General features: G+C 36.3%; 1 protein-coding gene across 4 annotated transcripts; it reads right to left on the reverse strand.

The window, feature by feature from the left end:
• Nucleotides 1-6,803: 6,803 nt before the first annotated feature.
• On the reverse strand, nucleotides 6,804-17,082 carry LOC7468371 (histone acetyltransferase HAC1). 4 transcript variants are annotated; one of them, XM_052452085.1, is made up of 17 exons: nucleotides 16,949-17,082; nucleotides 16,498-16,677; nucleotides 16,307-16,409; nucleotides 15,740-15,980; nucleotides 15,405-15,653; nucleotides 13,256-14,661; nucleotides 12,063-12,356; nucleotides 11,702-11,980; nucleotides 11,027-11,155; nucleotides 10,475-10,675; nucleotides 10,237-10,379; nucleotides 9,311-9,614; nucleotides 8,494-8,636; nucleotides 8,281-8,359; nucleotides 7,800-8,162; nucleotides 7,331-7,596; nucleotides 6,804-7,223 (listed from the first exon to the last, which is right to left on the reverse strand). In XM_052452085.1, exons 2-17 carry the CDS (start codon nucleotides 16,647-16,649, stop codon nucleotides 7,184-7,186), a joined length of 4,392 nt encoding a protein of 1,463 aa, XP_052308045.1. In that variant the 5' UTR covers nucleotides 16,650-16,677; nucleotides 16,949-17,082; the 3' UTR covers nucleotides 6,804-7,183. The 4 variants fall into 4 exon arrangements, with proteins under 4 accessions (XP_052308045.1, XP_052308044.1, XP_052308046.1 ...); XM_052452084.1 differs by lacking the exon at nucleotides 16,949-17,082 and adding an exon at nucleotides 16,818-16,948; XM_052452086.1 differs by lacking the exon at nucleotides 16,949-17,082 and adding an exon at nucleotides 16,782-16,934 and having other exon boundaries at nucleotides 15,405-15,626.
• Nucleotides 17,083-17,756: the final 674 nt, after the last annotated feature.

A 17,756-nucleotide genomic window follows, 5' to 3' on the forward strand; every position in this document is an offset into this window, starting at 1 on the left:
TGTGTGAGTTCAGGGACTAAAATTAATTAAATAAAAGGTCTACTTGAAAGAAATTGAAAGTCTGATAATTAATAGGGGTGAAATTACATAATATGCAAACCAAGAACAAAAGGGCAAAAGACAATCAAATTAAAGGATTTAAATCAAGGTTTCCAGGGGTGTAATTACCAAAATTGAAAAGTTTAAAGGTCAATTGAGGATTCATATGCTTCAATTGGAAGGACAAGGACTAAATTGAAATTTTTCTAAAATCCTATTTGAAAACCCTATTATTTAGAGTTTAAATGAACAACGTGTCACTCAGATTTTAATAAAGAGAATGAATGATATGTTATTCGGTCATAGTGTTTTCTTTTTTATCTAAAAGGTTGATCGAGTAACCACTTTCAGACGAATAAATATGACATCTATAACCACCTTACAGACCCCAATCTTCACCACTTGACTTAGAAACATCTCCTCTACAAGGACTAGTTATCCTCATCACATGTTTGTACATTATTTAGCTTAATGAACTCGACAATATCTTGTCCCTAATCAGCCACCTCTGCATTGGCAGATTCAAGTTAATCGAGAGCTTACCTTCCAATCAATAAATGTGGAGTTTTAGACCTTTAAATCCAGTGTGGTTCATTCCTAATGACAGATTTATATCCCTTCTATAAGGTTTAGGTCAAAAAATAATACGTTTATGGCTCAATCTCTATAATGATCTTGACAAAATACCTAACTCAATCATCTATGACTGAAGAAAAACACACCATAATAGAAAAGACTCAACGAATATTTTCTCATGTGTGATTTTAGTTTGCTAAAAGACAAAAAGGGACTAGGCACCACCTATTTCAGAGAGGAAGGTTTTGAAAAAGAAAGAATAAAAATCTTTCATAACAACTTCTTGGAAAAAACCATCATGGTGTTGAAATTTTTTGTTTTATTTTTCTTATAAAAGAGCATCTACTCTTGAGCAAAGGAGGGGGATTTTTGGAAAAAAGAAACAAAAAAAGAAAAAGAAAAAGAAAAAGCTTAGAGAAAATTAAACCACTAAAGTTTCGTGATATAAAGGCCATAAAGTACTGATAAGAAATGAAAGGAAAGAAGTAGAAGGTAGAGCTTGTGAGTCCAAGATTGGAAGCAGAAATACTAGAGATCTAAAGCTTGAATAAGGAGAAAGAAATTTGAAGCAAAGGAGGCAACATTGTTAAACAAGGTATACCTTTAACTTTGATGAGGAGGTGTAGCTTTGTGAGCACACCCCTCCCCCCTCTATTTTATCTTTTAAATTCCTATTTAAAATGTTTATTATGCATCCATTATAGTCATTTGTCAGTTTAAATGACATGAATGTTTGTTTTAATAATCATACCTTAAAAATTAGCTTGTACCAAAAATAATGGTATCTTGAATTATAGCCCCTATGGTATGTAAAATATATCTCTTCTCACCATCCTCGTAGTGTATGAGATAAATGCATGCATTTTGATTAAAGTTGTATTCTATGGTTACGATTCTACCATATATGTATTTTTTTTCTATCAAAAATCGATTTTACAGTATAGACGTTTATGACCTCCCTCTCTATCCTTTGCGGTAATGATTCTTCTCGTATTACAGCTTTTACCACAACAATGCTGCCCATAAATCAAATTATTTCATGTATTGGATTTCAATTGACTGTCTACGGCTTCATTGAGTGTGCTCGGGGTAAAAGTTTTGTATAAATGTATCGTCATACTGTTAGGGATTTTGATTTAAGTTCTTTTCTTTCTAAGAGGTGGAATAGAATAACCTGGTTGAAGCGTAATGATCATACGTCTATAATGCATTGTATGTCTCATAATAGGTCTCATTCTTCTACCCTTTCCCGGGAGTCGATGGATATTCATAGCTATTACCTTGACATTAGAGAAGAGTTCGACCCTATGCTTTATTTTTGTCCTAGTTGATCTGATTCGATATTAGAAGTATATTGATTTTTCAATAATTACCGAATAATTTTATTTGTAACTATTGCGATTCCACCCATAAATCTATTTTCTTCCCTATGAGTTCTAGTCTCAATAAGACTAGTTCCTACTGTTCATATGTTATGATATGAATATACCACACCAATTTGTTATGTATGGATGATGAGATTGCATTTATACAAAGTTAATTCCAATAGATTTATTGGAGGGTCCCATTGGCATGCATCTAGTAAGAATTGAACCTACGAATTCGCCAGTTATGAGTTGGGCGTTTTAACTATTTAACCATAGATGCTTAGCGGGGATCCTCGCACATGGTGAATAACAAAATTCCAATTGAAATAAAATATTTAGGATAAATCAATGCAATTTAAATTTAGGAGGAATCAATGAAAGGATGTCAATTCAAATCCTGGATTTTCAAATTGAGAGAGATCAAGAATTCTCACTATTTCTTAGATTTATAGACCCAATTCAATTTAATGGGATCTTTCATTCACATTTTTTTTCCATCAAGAACATTTTATAAAACTCTTGGACTCCTGAATATGAAGTATCATATTTTCACGCAATTCACAAGGTTCAACAAGCAATTGATATTTCACTATCGGTGTAGTACTATTTGTAGTAGTGGTACTTATATATCGTATTAACAATCGAAAGATGGTCGAAAGAAAAACTCTCTATTTGGCGAGCTTCTTCTTATACCTATGAATTCCATTGAACCCAGAAATGATACATTGGAAGAATCCTTTGAGATAATATTTCAGTATGTATGCCCATGTATTATATATATAGGGTTATACTTTACTTTATCTTCTTTTTTTGTCATAACCCATTTTTGGGTTATTCTCCAATTTACATTTTTTCTCTCTCTTAAAAAAAACAAAAAACAAAAAATATTATCAAAAAATATAACAATGAAAAGAGGATGCCAAAATGCTCAGAAAATGGTCAAGAATTGGTTGAGGAGGTTCAAAAATACAAAGATTGAAATTTGACGGTATATCATTGACCGATGAGAGCCCTGTTGATGAAGAACATCCCTAAACTGCAAAAGGTGCGTAAATAGGAGGGCTGACATTGACTAAATCAGGGACTAAATTGAAGAAAATTAGAAGTTGTTGTTGATCAATTGAGGGTCGAATTGCATAAATCAGAAACCAAGGACCAAAGTGGAAAAGGTGGCCAACTTCAAGGCTGACTGTTAATCTTGGCAGGGATGTGATTGAATTGATCAAAATTTTCAATTAAGGACTCGATTGAAAAAATCACAAATTGAGGACTGATTTGTACTTTGACATAAGTTTGGCGTCGTTTTCATTTAAATAAAACGACGCGTTTTGGCCAAAACAACACCGTTTCATACACTGTTAAAAAAAACCCAAAACAGAGTCGTTTTGAACGACACTATAGCCTTTCTTCTTCCCCTGGACGCGCAGAAAATAAGGGAATAAGAAAGCTTTGTTCCCCTGTTTCTCACCACCTTCTCTTCCCCCGAGGACCCAAAAAGACGCCGAAAAAACACCCCACTTGCCTAAATACTGACCGGTGGCCTACCACGAACGCAAAAAAACAGAGGGGACAAACCCTTAGGTGGCGCTGGGGCAGCTGCACAGAGGCCGCCCCAACCGCCCTTCCCTGTCCCCTGACCGGACAGAGGCAGGCCATTTCACCGCCCTTCTCTTCCTATTAATACAGAGGCAGAGAAGAGGTAAAAAAAAAGAAAAATAAGGGAAAAAAGCAAAAGAGGAGAACCAGAAAAGAAGAAGAAGAAAGAGAGAGAAAAAAAGAGAAGGCAAATGTAGGGGCAGAGGGGGAGGACGACCACCTTCAGCCCAGCAGTGTCACTGTTGCGCCTCCTCTCCATCGCCACCAGCAGCAGCAGCTCGTCGAGCAGAAGAAGAAAAGAAAAAAAAAAACAGAGGCTCTCGCCTCTGCACAACGAAGAAAAAGAAGTCAGGAGTGCGCCACCGTGCCCCCAGCCACCACTAGCAGCGCCGTTGCAACCACCACCGCCAGCAGCACCGACTCGACGCCACCACAGGTCGGCCTTCTCTACAACCGTCATTGTCCCTGCCACGCCTCTACTGTTCACGTAGCATGTGAACAGTGGAGAGCACTGTTCAGATGGGCTGGGCTAAGCCCAGCCCACGTAGTTGGGCTGGGTTCAGCCCAGCCCATACATTTGGGCAAGGTCCGGCCCATTTCAAAAAAATTAAAGAAAAAATATTTTTCAATATTTGTGATTTCCCCACTTTTTGATCTATGCCTTTTTTTGCTTAATATCGGTTTGTATTTTACGTCGTAAAAATATAAAGCTGGTATTAACATACCTGATTTTCGTCACCTTTTGAAAAATTAAAAAATTTAAAAAAAGAAGAAGAAAAAATGTTTTGTGCATACAACCAAGTATCTCAAAGCTAAAAAATCATATTGTGTTTTCCATACACCAAAAAAGAGATATATTTTAGCATGTATTTTGGCTTTAATAACCAGTTTATTAAAGTCACGAGAACATTGGCCAAAATTTCAAAAAACAACAAAAAATTTTATTTTGTTTGTCTTTTAGTATCCAGGGTATGACCTTACACGTAAGACGCATTCCGGATATCAATTTTTTTTTGTGGACACTAGAACGGTTAAGCTTTTACCCATAAGATAAAGAACCTCCTTATTGAGGAGGGTTTTTTACTTGAACCCTTAAAACCGACCAACGACTAGAAAACGCAACAAAACCTTAGATTTTATCAGACATTAAAACAATGCAGCATACCTTAGATAGGACGTATTTGGGGTGTTAATACCTTCCTTTTACGCAACCAGTCTTCGTATCCGATCTCTGAGACCAGTTAGGGTTCTTAGTGACCAAAATAGTAGGTGGCGACTCTCATTCCTTTTTTCCATGGAAAAAGACAAGAATTCATTGTCTTACCATATTTACCTAGACAGACGACACACCTGAGGGTTGAACGATCGTCGCGACGTCGCGCACAGACGGGCGACACTTTTTTCTTGAATTTCTAGAATTTTAACTTTAACAGAAGGATTCCTTTACTTGACTAATGCAACGTAGTCAACTCTATTTGTTAGAACAACTTTCGTTGAGTCTCTGCACCTATCCTTTTGTATTCTTGTTCTATCTTTATGAACCTTTATTTGTTTTTTGTTTGTTTTTGAAAAATAGGATTTAGCTTAGGATTACCCCTTTTTTTACAGGGTTTCTCTGAATTTAAAATTTATCACTTAGTAAGTTTCCATACCAAGGCTCAATCCAATTACGTCCGTAGCGTCTACCAATTTCTCTATATCCCTTTTTTTTATGTTTTGAGATTCAGATCTTATTATTATGTTATTATGTCATTCCTTTTTTCTTTCATTTCTATTCTACTAGAACTGTCAAAGTCATTAGATACTGATTCCTATATTCCTAGAAAAGTGTTTCCTCTTATTTTAATATTTTATTTGATTTCTTGTTTAGCCTTTTTCATATCGTGATGAGGTTAAGGATGAATTGTGAGTTGTCCTCTCAATCTGATGACCTCCTCAGAAAGCAAACATATATGCTCAGCCATCTTCTCAATCTGGGGTTGGACGGACTTACCAACAGCAATGTGGGCATCCATGATATGCCATGGTGTGTGTGGATCGGCCATGGTGGTGTGCTAGATAAAACCGCACGTCAAAGTCTACTTTCTTGCTGAAGAAGTAATTAGCTTTTTATAAGGTCCCCACAAATGGCGTCAATTAATGAGGTTATAAAAATCACAGGGGATATTCTCGGATGAATTATTCCTAGAAATTCTTATACATCATTTATGGTGAGTTCTATGACCTCCACTTCAAGACTACATAGGCTTCTCCTTTGGCAAATCTTCTCCTAGGGGGATATGAAACTCTTCTGGAATAAATGCCTACACAAAATCCCCTGGGATATTGATAGGGGACCTCTGAAGATCAAGTCAGTATTAGGAATATTTGTGTAAAAAAAACAACATTAATGAAGATATTAATAAGCTTTATGAAGATTGAGAAAAGGTTGGGGAAGAAGATCTAGAGGTGAAGGGAAAAAGTTGAGAATGTGTTTATGTCTTTGGATATGTCTCTCTCCTTTTCTGTATATTTCCATTTTCTTTTATATTACCTGATTTGAATTGCCTTATGCAACGTAAGAATGGTAGAAAAGTAATCTTTTATGATTAAGATAATATTATTTCATTACTCCTACCATCACATTTAATTAATGTAAGCATGAACTGCTTGTTTGTATTTAATGAGAGTATGATGGATATCATAATTATCAACCCAGACTCAGGGTATGGGAGGCTCAGTGTAGAGTGACCCTTCAACCGCGCACTTAACCTGAGGGACGTTGGGTACAACTCACACCCTGAGCCCAGGAGGAATCGGGTAAAGCTCATGATTGCACCCAAGAATAGTCAGGGACAGCGGTGCCACAACCTAACATGAAGTTGGACATAGTCATGTCCTTAACCCAACATAGGGTTGTGCACGAACGCTTCCAAACACAACATAGAGTTAGGTACAGGTGCGTCCCTAACCTAACAGGAAGTTAGGCACAGTCATACCCTTGCCCAACATGGGGTTGGACACGGTCATGCCCCTACTCAACTTAGAGTTGAGCACCTAGAAGGACATAATCTCATCCTGCATTATGACTTTCTTAAGTTAGCTTTTAAATGATGTGGGTTTATAGAAACAATGACCCATCAAAATCAATAACAAAAAATAAACAAACAATGTAGATTGTAATCCTAATTGATGTGGGAGAACACTGTTTTCCCACATACTTTTAGCTTTATACTTAATACTTAATTAATATAATATAATATTTATATATACTCGATGATATACAATGTATAGATACAGCTGCACATGACTAGAGACCAGTGATCTGCCATGCTGACAGCATAAATAAGCCTAGACTAGAAGGAAAAAAACTTCCTAAGATTGAGATTATCTTATCATTCTAGGGTAAACTTCTAGCTTAAAAAGAACAATATTAATTATATGCTTAGGTTACAGACCTTTTCCTCTTCCACTAACAAAATTCCGTAACTTTCAAGCCTAGCTAACTGTACAATTGACTCTTTTCTGGCACGCAGTATTTGGTTAGGAATGTCGACAAGTCTGTTCATATATACAGTTGGGATAATCATTTGCCACTTGGTTTTCAGGTGCTTGCTGCCGACTAATCATCCTCCAGGCTCCAGCTCCATGTGGTTTTTTAGATCTCTACAAAGTTTAAATCAAACACTTCAAAACATGGATCTGGCAAATCAAGTATAGTTTAAACTCACGTGATTAGGAAGTGACACTGGAAATGGAAACTGTGAACTCACATGCAGCGTGGTACACGGCAATCTGTTTGTCTGCAAATTCCCGCATGTAGCTTCAACAAGTACCATACCTTCTGACAGTGTTGACAGCCCCCAAAGGACCGAATGCTGCACTTCCTTGCATGGCAGAACAACCTTTTAATTTGGAGGCATTTTGGGTAAGAGCAGGGGTCACTACTTGTTGCTCGACAATGAGTGGCATGCATTAAAAGATTTAGCAGTTCCTTTTGTTGCTGTGCCACCAAATTAGAAAGATTTTGTTCCTTCAGCTGCGCCACCAAATTAGCAAAATGTCAAACAGAGCATTAATATTCTAAATCCATTACATGTCTGGCAATGCACGCGCACACACATGGTCCTACATCCCCTATGTATGCATGAGAAGAAATAAAATCGAACACGAAGAACTTGAATCATTTGTATTAAAACAATGGCTTAAAGACCAGTAACATGTGAGGGAGATTCATCATGCCTGAAGTGCTTCTTGATGAGCATCTACATTCTCAGTTCCATAATTAGCTGCTGGAGAGCATTGATTCAACTTATAGACATGCAAAGAACTGTCTTTCTTGTGATAGCACGCAGCACAGACATCTCTATCCAGTGTATCAGTATCCTTATGACAAATTTTGCACATTGTCCCAGCTGCTGGCAGTGTTGGATTATGAAGATTATGCAGGATCATCATTGATGAATGCTTGGCTCGGCGAAGCGTATCAAACTGATAATGATTCTTCTGACAAAGACCCAAGAAAGTATGTCTATTATCGAAATGCCAGTTTTCTAAAATAGCATCATTATCCTCAGTATCGGACGGTATCCCCTTCACCATAACCTGAAAAGAAAAGAAAGAAATAGGTATCAATTGTGTCATCTTTGCAATTACAAATATCATCCTGTAATTATCTTTGCAATTACAAATATCATCCTGTAATTTTAGCAGGGACTCTCACCTTAAAGAGTACATGTTTTTCCTTGTTATTTAAGGAGTGCGAGTCCTCCCCATTGAGGTTTTTCTCTACAACATGGCATCTGCAAATGCGTATTGAACTACAATTAATTTCCAAGTAATAATTCCACCATTTGGTCAGACAATAGTGGGAAACAATGTTTTAAGTAAAATGACAAGCACCATCATGGTTTAAGGCGCTATTTACATTAATTACCTTTCACATAGCTGAAAATTTTTGCACTGTCGGCAAAACCATCGGCTTCCAGATAACATCACTTCATGACAATGAGTGCATACATGTTGTAAATGAACAACCATGAAGTCCTCCTTGCGACCACACATGGGACCACCCCTCAGCTGATCAAGGGAGAGAGGAAATATAACAAAAATTAAAGAATAGCATAGTTAAGTAACAAAAAAGCAATCACTCAATTAGCTTCGGAATTCATAAAAGAAACAAGTGTCAAAACAAGTAACATGTAGGCCATGCATGTGCAAAATTATGCTGCTACACATTTTCCCTTCCTGTAATTCCAGTTGCTTTGGAAAATAATAGGGTATAAAATCAAAAGCCAATAAAAATAGCTTAGATTTAGATGCTTGGGACGGTTGACAAACTCTAAGACGTGATCTGAAAAATTGAATTATTGCCCTAAGAAACCATATCACTATAACTAATATCATGAACTGTTAGTTTTATTATTTCAGGAATCTAAACTATGCTTTATGATATGATTTACCTTGATAGATATAGTTTCTGCACTACAAAGTTTTCCATGTGTAAGAGATAATTGAAACAATTAAATAAGAGATGGTTCTGCTATTTTGCAATACACTTAGCACCTACCTAGTTAGATATAAGAAACAAACAAGTTTAAGCTCTCAGTTTTGCCCCATCAACTCCTAAATTATTCATTGAAACTCTTAGTTGACTATGAAGTCACAAAGATAATGATAAACTTACGATGATTGCATGAACAGAAATATCTAACAAAACAAATAGAAACAAAAAAAAAGTATCAGTGGATTACATGATTTGTTACTAGAATAGCTTTGGTGTTACCACCAGAGGACTCTGTGTGCCCCATGGCTTTTAGAGTTCTTTTTGTCATTACTTTCTTCACCTTCCTCTCTGCATATACTCCAGTTTTCTGTTCAATGTTCTTGAGGATATCCTCCGCAGCATCATACCAGTAGCAACCATCAAAGTAAGGCAAACGAGCTGCTGTTATCTTCGAGTAAAAATGTCCAGTAGGGACAAAGAAGTGGTCATATAAATTAGTACAATTGACCACAATATTTTCTTTGGCTGCTTTTCTTAACATCAAATGATACCTGCATATTTTAGCTTAGTTAGTTTGTCAAAACATTCACTTAGAAGGGAGAAGGGAAAAAAGTCAAACAAAGCAGTGGCCATGGGGATCTGAGCAAACAAAAATCAGTGGGCCCAAGTCAAGGATAGGGTTATGTTGCTATAAAATGGTGAAACCAAAATAAAACCAGTGTGCCCCTAAATAACACTGAGAGACAGTTCAAACCACCACTACAAATGGAAATGCAAGTTAGTGACAGTGCAGGTCTATGTGGTTCAATGATTTTCATATTGAACCTTGTGGATAAAAAAAGAGCAATTTAATTCTTAGCCTTTAGATTTTTGCATCATATTCATTCTTCCATCAAAAGCAGACTAATATTTGAAACATTATGTAAACGTGTTGCACACCTAATGGATGACATCAGTGCCATTTAGATCACATAAACTAGCTTAATGGCAAATTAGGATGTGAAAGGATAATAGGATTGAAACTTAGCCTATGCTCAAATGTCAAGGGAATTGCACTGCCATTGAACCTGCAAATGTACACGCACACAGACAGACAAACAGACACCCACATACAGACGCGCGCGCGCGCGCGCACACACACAGAGAGAGAGAGAGAGAGAGAGAGAGAGAGACCATTGTCGCAGCTTATCAGACTTTGGAGTCTTCTGGTTCTCTGGATGGCAATATAAGATATAATCTTCTCCCTTTATAGGAGGACAGGCCCATAAATAGCAGGTTGCAAAACCTCGTTTCTTGCAGTATTCAAGGTACCCTATCTGAGGATGCAAAAATAAGTAAAAATAAAAATGAGTCATTCCAGTTACTAAATAACAAATACCAAATAAGTAGTAACTGATGTGAAGTACCATACCAATATTTCATGGTAAACAAATGTACGAAGAGCTTCTCCAGTTGAAGTTTCTGTCTCCGGCCTGAAGTACTTGACAGAATCAAGATACGAAATATAAACACTGCGTTGGTTTGGCTGACTGCATTCTGAGCCAAACTCCTGGACATAAAGGCCAAAAAGGCAAACATCCACTCCTCCAATCCTCTGGAACAAAAGAATCACCTAAAAGGGAACAGAACCAGCAGTGAGGTTGTATCATAAACCACATAAACAGCCACAATACTAAAAGATAGAGAATTTACAGAAACCAAAATAAAGGAACGCTTAACATCCTTGTGCTAATGGTTATCAATATTTGCGCTTCTATGAGTTTTGGCAAATTAAGACATGAGGCATAAATTGGTAAAGACCCCTATATTTTGAGAAAGATCAAGGAAGGTCCTTGCTGTATAGTACAATTTTGGGATGCCATTATTATTTTTTGAGAGTTTAAAGAAGTTCCCAAATTGTCCAGAAAGAATTATCATGAAGAAATATTAGGCATGTGGTTAACTGTTAACTGCAACCTCTTACCTTTGATCTGTAGGGAAATTCAGCAGGGTAGTTCTCACCATGGAAGATTTCCAGAAACTTCTCTTTCACTTTCAACTGTTTGTTAACAGATAGCACCACTCTTAGAACAAGATCTTCAGCTTCTGGAACCTGGAAACCAATAGAACATACATATCAAACTAGTTCCTAGGCTAAGCTTGTAGAGCATGTATACATCCATTGTAAACTAAACAATAACAAAAAAATGCAAAAGAGAAAAATCAGACCTAAGCATGAACTGTCCATTACCACATAATTCTAGCAAATGTTTATCTTTACGTTCATTTTTATTTTCAAGAAAACAACACACTTAAAGGTCCATAACATTGATCATAATAAATTAGATTTTGAAGACAGATTTGAGTGAAAAGATATAATCATAAATATCTAGTCCTTTAGAACTGTTATTTTTGTATCCATTTTCGTTCTTTAACAACAAATTCCCATTCAAACCCACAAATGCTTGCTCTTTTATAAGCTTATATTATATGAAGGAATCAAATTAAATATGGGTCAATTCATATTTAATTGCATTGCTTTCTATTCATATTCTGAGACCTACAATGGACAACCAGTTCACAATTTATCAACTATTTATGCACAACAAGGCACATAAAAACACAGTATCCTTGTAAAAATTTGCATCTGAGAACTAACCTCATCAATGTTCATTCCCATAAACTTTGCTCTTTCTTCTCTCTCTTGATTAAGACGCCTAAAAAGTCTTTCTTCTATGAAATCACTCAAGTTGGTACGAGGCAGATCTTTTGCACCAAAAATAGCAGCCTTAGTTGATGGCATGTACTCCTCGCTTTTCATTTCTTTCAAGCAGCATTTGGGACAGATGTACTCAGCTTTTCCTTCCATATCTCTTTTATCGTTGAACAGAGCACATATCTGGTGTTGCCACCTTTTACATTTATCACACTCGACCCACTACAAGAGCACAGCAGACTTAAGAGCAGGTCCCTTGTAAATGAACAGATTTAACAAAATAAACTTATTATGCTTAGCTTACGGGTTCGTCAGTTGCCTCGTCATTCTTTCTTTTGTGAAGCTTTTCCTTGAGAATGGTAATTCCATAGAATGTGATCTTCTTAGGTGGAGAACTCTTAAAGCATAAGGAACAAAAGCAAGGCTGCGTGCCATTTTCATCTGATGAGGTGTAATAAATCACCCCCCGCTTGATACGAGCACCACAACACGAGCAATATATAGGCACTGGGGCAAACCAAAGCTTATCTTCTGCACATAACTGGCATCGATTCTCGTTGACATGATTTATTATTTTGTCTTCTTCATTTGATTTTCTCTAAAAGAAGATGCACAAATGTGTTTAGTGTTCATCAAAAAGAGTATGAACACACAGCTACACACATTGGATATCCTCAAGTCAGCAGACAATATAAATAGATAATTGTAATAACAAAATGAGAAAAAGAAGAGCAAATGTTGAACTCCAGGTGAGAAGCTACATGTTTTCTAGGAAATAATATATGAACACACAACTTCACACATTGGATACAGACTCAAGCTTTTGCCCAAGTAGATCTGCAGCTACTTAGACTTCAGATCCAATCTACTTAACTTCCATGACATTTTTTTCCTGCTTGATTGATCAAATTTATAAAGGTTACACCAAAGCATATATATCACTGGACTCCCTAGTTTCCATTCATATCAAAAGGCTCATAGTAACGGTGATTGGCACATGGTCTGTTGTTTATTTACATAACTTCCCATTTTTAACACAACTATTTTCACTCTTAGAGGATTGACTTTAAGACACCAAGTAAAATCTCTGCTCATTTGCAATAATGACCTAAGCTACAATGTAAAGGAAAAGAAACAACAAGAAAAACAAAGTGTGCAAAACAGTTGCGAGCACTCAGAAGCAATATGGTAACCTCTTATCATAATTCATGGCCCCGTCTAGAAAACATCAGAAAGAAGATTCTGTAGCTAGGCCCAGATAGCTGGGAAAGGTTCAATTAAAAGGATATGTTCATTTGTTTCGCTCTTTCTCTTCTGTGCATGTTTTTTGCATTCAAATAACTCACTCAGAGAGGTTAAGCAAGATTTCCGAATTAAGCCGATATGATATGTTAATCTTTCAATTTCAGCATCAAGATGAAACATCTACAGAAAAAATGTGCTTCTAGTCTCTAAAGATTAATATATATATATATATAGTAATGCTGATGTATTCACCTGGCACATCGACTGCTCAAGACTGGACATGTGTCCTTCTATCTGTTCTGGTGTGAAAAAATCAATTAAGGAAGCACCTCTCATCTTTGAACTTTCTGATTTCATTCCATCTTCATGTTCAGCAACTGTTGCATTTAGCTCATGCTCTATAGCTGGTTTGGCTAAATGAAATTTAGATATGACTTGGATCGCCTCCTTGTTAAAAGCAGCGCCAACCTCTTCAGAGACAATAGGCATACAATTATTCATCAATTGGTTGCAGTCACCTTTCATAACGTCTGCAACTCCACTAGAACTTCTGGAGTCCATCTCTCCTGAACTACAACCAACAATGTGCTCCTTAAAAGGAGCAGAAACACTCTCACAAATCAATCTGGGATAACTATCTGCAGCTTTGCTCCTGATCTGATCAGAGCTTGTAGGATTTTCCATGGAATTCATCAGTGATTCATTATTCACCCCAAAAAACTCAGAATTAATAGATACAGGAGATTCAGGCAATTGCTTCAATGGCAGGGGTCCTCCAAGACCATCAGATTGAACCAAGAATGGAGCAACCACAGATGCGATTCCATCTCCAGATGAAAAGTAATAAGAATATTTTTCCATCTTCTGACACTTTGAAGGAGGCATTTTGTCTCCTGAACAGCAAGATCCATAACCACTAGAATCTGTATCAATGATCTCCCGTTTATGACCACTCTTCACCTCTTTAGAGTTCTGACCAAGTTTATCAGTTTTACACAGAATTCGGCTAGGAGCACATACAAGGCAATCAGTTTGGAGGCAGTTATCAAAATGCAATAACAGTGGGCGAAGACTTTCACAATAGCACTTGCTATTGTCACACACTGTTGAATGGAAATGCTTAAGGAAAGAATCTAGGCAGTCCACCATTGGGATCGTTGATCTCTTGGAATTGACATAAGCAGCTAAGACCTTTTCTCTTGAAGAAAAAAATGGCAGGTTATTTAAATTTGCCACTTTTTGAAGAGGTGCAGAACTTTTTGAAGGCACACGAACCCCGTGTGATTGTTCTGAAGGGAGCGGGAGCTGAGAATGCATAGATTTATGTCCAGATGTTGGCCTGCAAGACTTATTGTGATCCTTTAAGTGACTTGGTACTTTGACCTCCAATGCCTTATTAAACTGTCCATATAACTGACAAGACTGCTGCTGGGTCTGTTCTAATACTTGTGCTCTAGATTCCAGTAGCTTATCAGGAGTTGAATTTGTTATGCCAAACCTTGTGCTGGAACTTGGTAGAATGCTTGAGACTCCAGAGTAATCTGGGATCTGCAGAATTGAATTTGAATACTCCAAGCATTCACCTAAAGTGGACAAAGGCATACCATAATGGTTCTCATTTTTTGTCAAGCTTCCAAGTTTCACCAAATTCAAGTTGCCTGACACAAATGGTTGAACTCATGAGCACAAAGTGATGACCAAAACATACAAAAGAACGAGCAAAACAATAGCTAGAGATCTGATAGGAATGCCACATAAAAGATAAACACAAGCATGTTGATACAAACAAAGAACGGAATGTATGCCAACATAGAAAAAAAATCTCAAAGTAACAGGATGACAGGAAAGAATCAAACACACCAGGACATCACCAAATCACAAAGTTGGAAGCCCTATTCATGAAATGCCAGATTATAGTGATAAAAGCTTGTACCATATTGCAAATGTGATCATGTTGTATTAATATGACATGGGCAATACAAGTCCATTTCTCCTTGATCCATTAAGAGAACCAATAACTAAAGGATATTTCACATTGGACTTGGAGCTAAACAAAAGTTTTGAAAAGCATCATCAGCCACAATCATACTTTAAGACCTTGAAGAAACAAGTAAAAAGAAAAGCAGAGCGACCAAGAATAACCACAGTTTAGAATAACCAAAGCAAGGAATAAAGAAAACATACTGAAAATTGCAAGTGTGATTTAGATTTTGCATAAACTGGTGTGCAAGCACAAGTTGTCTGTCATTCACCACTTACTCAATATTTATAAATTCCAATAAATGACTCGCTATTACAGAATTGCATAAAGTAATACTATGTGCAGCAATTACCTCAACTAAGGTATAAAATATTCTTTTAAAAAACTAAGACTTCTTAGTTGAAATGCAGATAAACATACTTTGATCAAAATGTTGCTGCTGAAAAATGTCTTTGAAGGCCTCAAGATGATATGGATGATCTCCTTGAGAAAAAACTGGTCCACTGTCAAAAGTTCCAGTTTCGGGAAACCCATCACCACAAGAGATAGTGGTGATGGACGAATTTATATCAGGAGAGGAATCCATCTCATTACCGATCTGCTTTGAGGCCACAGTGAAAGCATTGTACATACTTGTGGTTCCTAGATTAAATTCGTTGTTAAATAATCCTATGGAAAAGAAATTGCATTGTGAGACATAAAAGTAGAGTATCCATTTTCTCAGCAAGTCCTATAAAAATGGATGGATTGCTCACCTTTTTGGAAGCCAAAATGATCCTGTTCTTCAGCCCCCATCAGATTATAATTATTGTTGCCAATGATGGGGTAACTATTGAAAATAGGGTTTCCTTCATCTGAACTGCACCCCTGAGTCAAACCCAAAGTTTGCATTGCTGTCAATTTGGATCCTTGCTGACCACAATTTGCATCATTGTGTTGCTGTAGGATTAAACTTTGTAATCTATTTCTCAGAGTGTCCAGATTGATATATTCCTCCTACAAAGGCGCACAAATACAAATGATGTCACTTTAATGCTCTCGAAAAATAAGCAGAGCAAGCCTAACTGATTTTTCATTTTTTCAAGTACTACAAATCCCACATTCAGTTTTTCCCTTCATAAGATCACTTTAGTATTAACCATAGACAATTTCATTTCAAAGAGTAACTCAAAACAGCAAGAATTTTCAAAATAATCTAAAATGCGGCAACGTTAACAACAACAACCCATCTTTAAACCTCAACAAAACCAAAACCAAAAACAAACAGACATATAAAACCATCTTAACATCACTTAATCATAGAAAAGATAACAAGAAATTACCTCAGAAACAGCCTTAAAAAACAACTGGTTCTCTAACACGTTAACATAATCCCATCCTTGCAATTGCAATTGATAATTCCTATCCTTTTCGAGAATCTCAACGCTAAAAAAAACAAATTCAGCATCTCACATACAATAAACAAACACAAAATTAAATGAAAAACAAAATTAAAAATAAATACGAAACTTACATGTTGTTTCTAACTAAACCCCGAAAAAAATCAATGTTAGGGTCTTTCCGCCAATCATCCAAAAGACTATTCAGTGAACTTGAATTGGAAAAGCAATGAGCTTTAAGGTTATTAAAATCACTGCCTTCCAAATTATATCTCCTTGTCAACATCTTTAATTAATTAGGGTTTCCTCTCCTGCTGCAAATTCAAAAGAAACACATTATCATTTACAAGCACCATCAATTCAGAAAAAAAAAACAATAAAACCCTAATTTCGATAATGTCGGTCGGTGATTAAGAACCGGCTGTACAGCTCAGAAAAAGGTCAAATTAATTACCAGGAATCAGAGAAAAAATCAATCATGATCAATAAAAGAGAAAAACGATTGGAATTGAATAAGAGAGAAGAATCGGAGTTGAAAACCCTAGAAATTGAAAAGGCCGAGGTTGTCCCTACAGGGAAACTTACCAGCGAGGGTTTTTGAAAAGGGAAAGCAGATGCATGTGCGGGTCGGTGTTAGGGTTGTTTTCGTCTTTTTAAAAGAAGCTGGTTTTTGTGTTAAAATAGATTAATAATGTCTCCTATCCCTCTTTATATTTAACGTCAGAAATAGAAAGAAAATCCGTTTTTTTTTCCTAGGTTTGGATTTTATTATTCGTGTCAGGTCCGGATTTTAAAATAATTTTTAATAATTATATACTGTTTTTTTTTTCTCTTTTTTATTTTGGAGATGTCCAGGTATATGATTATAACAAGAGCTAAATAGTACGAAAAAATCACTATAGATCAAGAGATTTTTTATTATGAATTGTAATAATAATTTTATTTAGAGGTGATTATTTTCGGTTTGATTTGGTTTTTATAAAAAAAAAAGCAACCAAACCGAAATATTTTTTAAAAAAACCAAAACCGGTTCAAATCGACCGGTTTCGGTTCGGTTCGGTTTTTTAGAACAAAAACCGGTTCAAATCGGTTTTTCCAATTTGACTCGGTTTTTTCCGGGTTTTTTCCGTTTGAGTTCGGTTCGGTTCGGTTTTTTTTGGTTTAGGCTTATAAAACCGAACCAAACCGGTCGGGTTTTTTAAAATTCTAATCGGTTTTTTTACGGTTCGGTTTTTTCGGTTATTTTTTTCTGGTTTTCTTGGTTTAATGTGTTTTTCAGTTTTTTTCTCACCCCTAGTTTCACTTTTAATTTCTCATATTTTCACGACGTTTCTTTGGCTTTCCTTTTATTCCACAGCGAATAGGTGGTACCTGTGCTATTAAAGAGGCGCAT

The sequence above is a fragment of the Populus trichocarpa genome, chromosome 4 (assembly GCF_000002775.5).
Source record: "Populus trichocarpa isolate Nisqually-1 chromosome 4, P.trichocarpa_v4.1, whole genome shotgun sequence".
Lineage (NCBI taxonomy): Eukaryota > Viridiplantae > Streptophyta > Magnoliopsida > Malpighiales > Salicaceae > Populus > Populus trichocarpa.